Source organism: Ursus maritimus, unplaced genomic scaffold (assembly GCF_017311325.1).
Source record: "Ursus maritimus isolate PB19 unplaced genomic scaffold, ASM1731132v1 scaffold_17, whole genome shotgun sequence".
NCBI lineage: Eukaryota > Metazoa > Chordata > Mammalia > Carnivora > Ursidae > Ursus > Ursus maritimus.
This window is the reverse complement of record NW_024424119.1, coordinates 59704014-59708854: the sequence shown is the minus strand read 5'-3', so window position 1 is coordinate 59708854 and position 4841 is coordinate 59704014. Positions and strand designations below refer to the sequence as shown.

The 4841-nt window shown below is 66.1% G+C and overlaps 1 protein-coding gene across 4 annotated transcripts; it reads left to right on the top strand.

Annotated features, from left to right (window-relative positions):
• Positions 1–2134: 2134 nt before the first annotated feature.
• On the top strand, positions 2135–4799 carry LOC103675249 (alpha-(1,3)-fucosyltransferase 7-like). 4 transcript variants are annotated; one of them, XM_040632246.1, is made up of 3 exons: positions 2135–2275; positions 2966–3102; positions 3195–4799. In XM_040632246.1, exons 2-3 carry the CDS (start codon positions 3090–3092, stop codon positions 4208–4210), a joined length of 1029 nt encoding a protein of 342 aa, XP_040488180.1. In that variant the 5' UTR covers positions 2135–2275; positions 2966–3089; the 3' UTR covers positions 4211–4799. The 4 variants fall into 4 exon arrangements, with proteins under 4 accessions (XP_040488180.1, XP_040488179.1, XP_040488178.1 ...); XM_040632245.1 differs by lacking the exon at positions 2135–2275 and adding an exon at positions 2418–2547; XM_040632244.1 differs by lacking the exon at positions 2135–2275 and adding an exon at positions 2733–2864.
• The last annotated feature ends 42 nt before the right edge of the window (positions 4800–4841 follow it).

The window sequence follows — 4841 nt, the reverse complement described above, 5'->3', positions numbered from 1 at the left end:
GCCCCCCCCCCCCCCCCCGCCGCGGGCACGCGTCATGCAGAACAATGAGCAGAGCCAAACTCAGCTCCGTGCACAGAGATCCTGCAGCTGCTCCTGGATAAGCAAGTAATGTGCCCCCCCCCTCCCCCGCCTGGGCAGGAAGGGAAGGAGCAGGGAGAGCGGGCGCTGCCCTGATGGCCCACACCTGTGTCCTCTGCAGCTCCAGACAGGAGAGCTGCTCATCCCACCCCCGCCGCAGCTGGCTCCCCGCACAGCCCTCGTGCTACACCCCCAACCTGGGAGCTCGCCGGCTACCCGCCCCTCTCTGCACCCACCTTCCGGAGGCGGTCCCTGAACCCTCCGCTCAGCTTGTCCTTGGCAGTAAAGGGTGTGCCGGCTCCCTCTGCAGGAGCCAGACGGCTTTGGAGCTCGGCCGGCAGGGGGCCTTCGGGGCACACATGTGGACTCGGACTTGCTCAGGCTCACCCTTGGGGCGGGTGGGCAGCGAGGCTCCGGCCCTCTGTCCCTGAGGCACCGCCAGGCTGGGGCTAAGGCCAGGTCTGCCCCACTACCGCCCTAGGTGCCCTTGTCTGTAAGGGGGAGGCGGTGAGCAGGCCAGTGGCCCGGCCTCCATCTGGTTGTGGTTTCTCCAGCGGGTGCCCCCCCAGGAGGGTGGCCCTGCAGCAGCCTCAGGGCTCGGCTGCGGGAGTGACGGTGCGCTCCTGATTCTGAGATGCTCATGGGCTGTGGAGCTGGAGATGGGTGCCCACCTGCGTCCCAGTGAGTCACGGGGCCTGGGGTGAGACACAAGGATGAGGCCCCCGCTTTCCCTTTGACTCATGCTGTCTCACCTTCTTCACTTCCCTCTGAGAGCCTCTCACTCTGACCTGTTTCTGGGCCAAATCTCAGGGCCCCATTTCCCAGCCAGCACGTTCCCACGATAGGGGCCCTGTGGTTGCCAACCTGAGCTGGCAGGCGTGTGACCGCGGGGTGGGGGAGCAGCAGACCCAGGGCAGAGGAGGGGCAGGCTCCTTCAAATCCACCCAGGAAGGGAGCAGTCTGTGGGTATGGGTGAGGCCTGTGGCAAGGGCCCCGGACAGCCTGGCCATGCAAACAGGAAGGGCAGGGGTACTGGCAGCCAGAAGCGGGATTGGCGCCTTCCCACATACTTCACCACCTGCAGGGTGCCCGCCCCAAGGAGAAGAGGGCTGAAGTAAGGCCGGAAGCCAGGGCGTGGCTCTTCTGTGGTCCCCCTGCCAGGGAAGAGATGCCACAGTGGGGCCAAAGGCCCAGTGCCACCGTGGTCGTCTCCCTAACCATTGGGCAGCCGAAGGGACAAGGGCTGGCCACAGCCGCCGGCTCTGGTCAGGCCCTGGTGCCCACCAGCAGGGAGTCAGGCCTGGCAGCTGCGTCCACACTACAGGTTACCAGATGGTTTCCGCCAGATCCTGCAGCCTCCCTTCCCTCCGTGGACGTTGCGAAAGCCCCACCGCACAGCTCGGAGGTTTTGCAGGGGCTGGGGAGCCTCGGAGATGCCGAGCTGCCCGCTCTCCTGCACTTTCCTGTCTCCTCTGGGCTGCAAGGCCAGCTCCCCGGCCCCATCCTGATGACAGTCTGGTCCTCACTGAGGGCTGGAGCTGGAGGATGCCAGCAGGCCCAGGCACCCAAGACTGAAGCAGGAGGGGGACAGTGGGGTGGTGGAAGGCCCCCCAGGATGGCGAGGGGCAGCGGACCTGGGCTGTGGTTCCTGTTTGCGCTTCCTTCCACGACCCGCATCCCGGAGGCGTCCAGATGCTGAGCGTGAGAGCCAGTCCTTGCCCTCCACATCCAGGACCCAGAAGCGTCCGGCCAGGGGGAAGGAAGCTGACAGGGCACCAACTTGGCTGAGTGGGGAGCAGGTCAGAGCTCGGGGAAGTCTGATCATGCTGACTTGCCGTATCTCCAGCTCAGAGGAACTGGAGCAGAAGGGGAAGGAACTTGACCTCCAAGCCTGGGCCCCCAGGGCTGGTCAGAGGGTAGGGGTGGGGGAAGGAGAAGGCCCCTGGACTTCTGCCTTTTTTTTCCTGGGGCAGGCGCCAGCCCCCTACCTGCCCGCACCAGGGACACAATGACTCCTTCCCTTTCCAGTCTGGAAAGCCCCCTCTCTGTCGCCACCCCCATCCTGGGCTGTGGGGCCTGGAGGAGGAGCCCTGGAGTCCCCAAGGGCAGGCCCCTGCGCACATCCCTGCCCGTCAGTATCAGCAGCTCTTCCCAGGCTGGCCAGGACCATGGGACTTCTGTGGACACGTGTCCTTGGGTGAGGAAAGAAAGCACAGTGGCCCTGCAGCCCACCCTGGGGCCAGGTCCAGCCTGGCGTCTGCCCTGTATGGGCCTGTGCAGTGGCCTCATGGGGACTGGCACTCCTGAGACCCCGGGACAGAGACCCCCGCTCTGGGAATCTGAGTTCCAGGACGAGGTGTCCTCGCCGTGGCGGGGGTGAGCTGGGGGTGGGGCAGCCCACTCAGAAGCCAAGGGAGAAACCTCAGCCTGCTGGCGGAGAGCCGAGCACAGCGCACCTGCAGCACGAGGGTCCGTGAGCCGCACGAGCGGGCGTTGAGCAGGGGAAGTGGGTGATGCCACCGCAGGAGGGGCAGTGCTGACCTGGGGCTCCGCGCCGCCCCCAGGGGAAGTGCGCCTTGCCTTCCGGGGCCTGGGAGGCGGGCGGCGGGCAGCGACTGGGTCCTTGTGTCCAGGGGCCACCTCCACCTGGGACGTCGTCTCCTGTCTTGCCTGCCCAGCTGCTCATCCCCAGGCCGCTTCAGAGCCCAGCAGGAGTGGGGGGGCCTGACATTGGGCTCCGGATGGCGCCCCCTCTACCCCCAGCAGCTAGAGGATTAGAGTGGGAGGTGGGGTGAGGGTGGCGGTTGATGCCAAAGGTCACCTCCCAGGCGGGGGGCAGGGGCGGGGCAGGAGCAGGAAGATAGCCTGCTTTCTGTGTCTCGGGCAGATGAAAGGGCAGTGCTTCCAGGTCGGCAGAGCGCGGGTGCCGCCGTGATTGCGGGCGCCTCTGCCTAGTGGCTGCTGTGATTTGAGATCCTTGGGCATCTGGGTAGCTGACTCTGGGCGCTCAGATGAACCATGCTGGTGAGTGTCTGGCCTTCGGGGAGACGTGGGCTGGGAAGATGGGGCCGTGGGCGACCCTGGGAAGACAGCGTCTCCTCCTATGTCCTGTGTAGGGTGTGGCCCCTCCCAGAGGCTCCGGGCCTTGGGGGCCCTGGCCGGAGCCGCCCTGCTTTCCGCCCTGTGGCTCCTGTGGCTACTCGGGTCAACCCCTGTGGGAGTCCCTGCGCCACCACCCACGCTCGTCATCCTCGTCTGGCACTGGCCCTTCACCGACCGGCCCCCAGAGCTGCCCAGCAACACCTGCATCAGCTACGGTGTGGCCCGATGCCACCTGAGCACCGACCACAGCCTGCTGGCCAGCGCAGATGCTGTGGTCTTCCACCACCGCGAGCTGCAGACCCAGCAGGCCCGCCTGCCCCTGGCCAGCCGGCCGCGTGGGCAGCCCTGGGTGTGGGCCTCCATGGAGTCGCCCAGCCACACCCACGGCCTCGGCCGCCTCGGCGGCATCTTTAACTGGGTGCTGAGCTACCGGCAAGACTCCGATATCTTCGTGCCCTACGGCCGGCTGGAGCCTCACGAGGGGCCCGCGCCACCGCTGCCGGCCAAGAAGAGGGTGGCAGCCTGGGTGGTCAGCAACTTCCGGGAGCGGCAGCGGCGCGTGCAGCTGTACCGGCAGCTGGCGCCCCACCTGCAGGTGGATGTGTTCGGCCGTGCCAACCGGAAGCCACTGTGTGCCAACTGCCTGCTGCCCACCGTGGCCCGGTACCTCTTCTACCTGTCTTTCGAGAACTCGCAGCACCGAGACTACATCACCGAGAAGTTCTGGCGCAATGCGCTGGCAGCCGGGACTGTTCCTGTGGTGCTGGGGCCCCCGAGGGCCACCTATGAGGCCTTTGCACCTGCTGACGCCTTTGTGCACGTGGACGACTTCGGCACGGCCCAAGAGCTGGCCTCTTTCCTGGTTGGCATGAACGAGAGCCGCTATCGGCGCTACTTGGCCTGGCGAGCCCGGCTCCGCGTGCGGCTCTTTGAGGACTGGAGGGAGCGCTTCTGTGCCATCTGCACCCGATACCCCTACCTGCCTCGAGGCCAGGTCTACGAGGACCTCAAGGGCTGGTTCCAAGACTGAGCTCTGGCCAGAAGAGGGGGAGGCAGAGGAGGGTGGCTGTGGGTGGAAGGCTGGGTGTTGAAATCAAACCACCGGGCATCCGGCCCCCATGGGCCCCCTTCAGGTTAGTGTAGACGTTGGGGTGGGAGGCTGGAAAGCGAGGGTAAGGGGGGAATGGGCTGGTCCGAGCAGGCTGCTTGGAGAAGGAGGTTGCTGGGCATCGGAGCAGGCATTCGGGGGTGAAGGTGAGAGTGGGGAGTTAGTGGGGGTGCCTGTGGCTAGTTGATCAAAGATACGGGCTCCCGAGGACCTCCAAGGACCTCCCTCCCCACCTTGATAAAACCCGGGGTCGATCCTTGTCCCAGACGCAGGCTGGGGGAGGCCAGAGGCAGGGCCCTCCCGCAGTCTCTGGGGGAAAAGCTGGGCCCTCAGACCTCCTCTGTCACCGAGCTCCCTTGGCTTGGGCGGCCCTGGTACATCACGCACACCCTCCACCGTGCTGGAGCCAGGCCCTGGGGACGCCGTGACAAGCAGGCCAGGTTGTTGGCCTTCTTGCAGCCTGCAGTCGGCTCTGGGAGGGGGGCAGCGATCAATAAAAAGAGGACAAGAATGGTGTGTGCTGAGTCTTGGCCTATCTGCCCTTCCCCTGGCT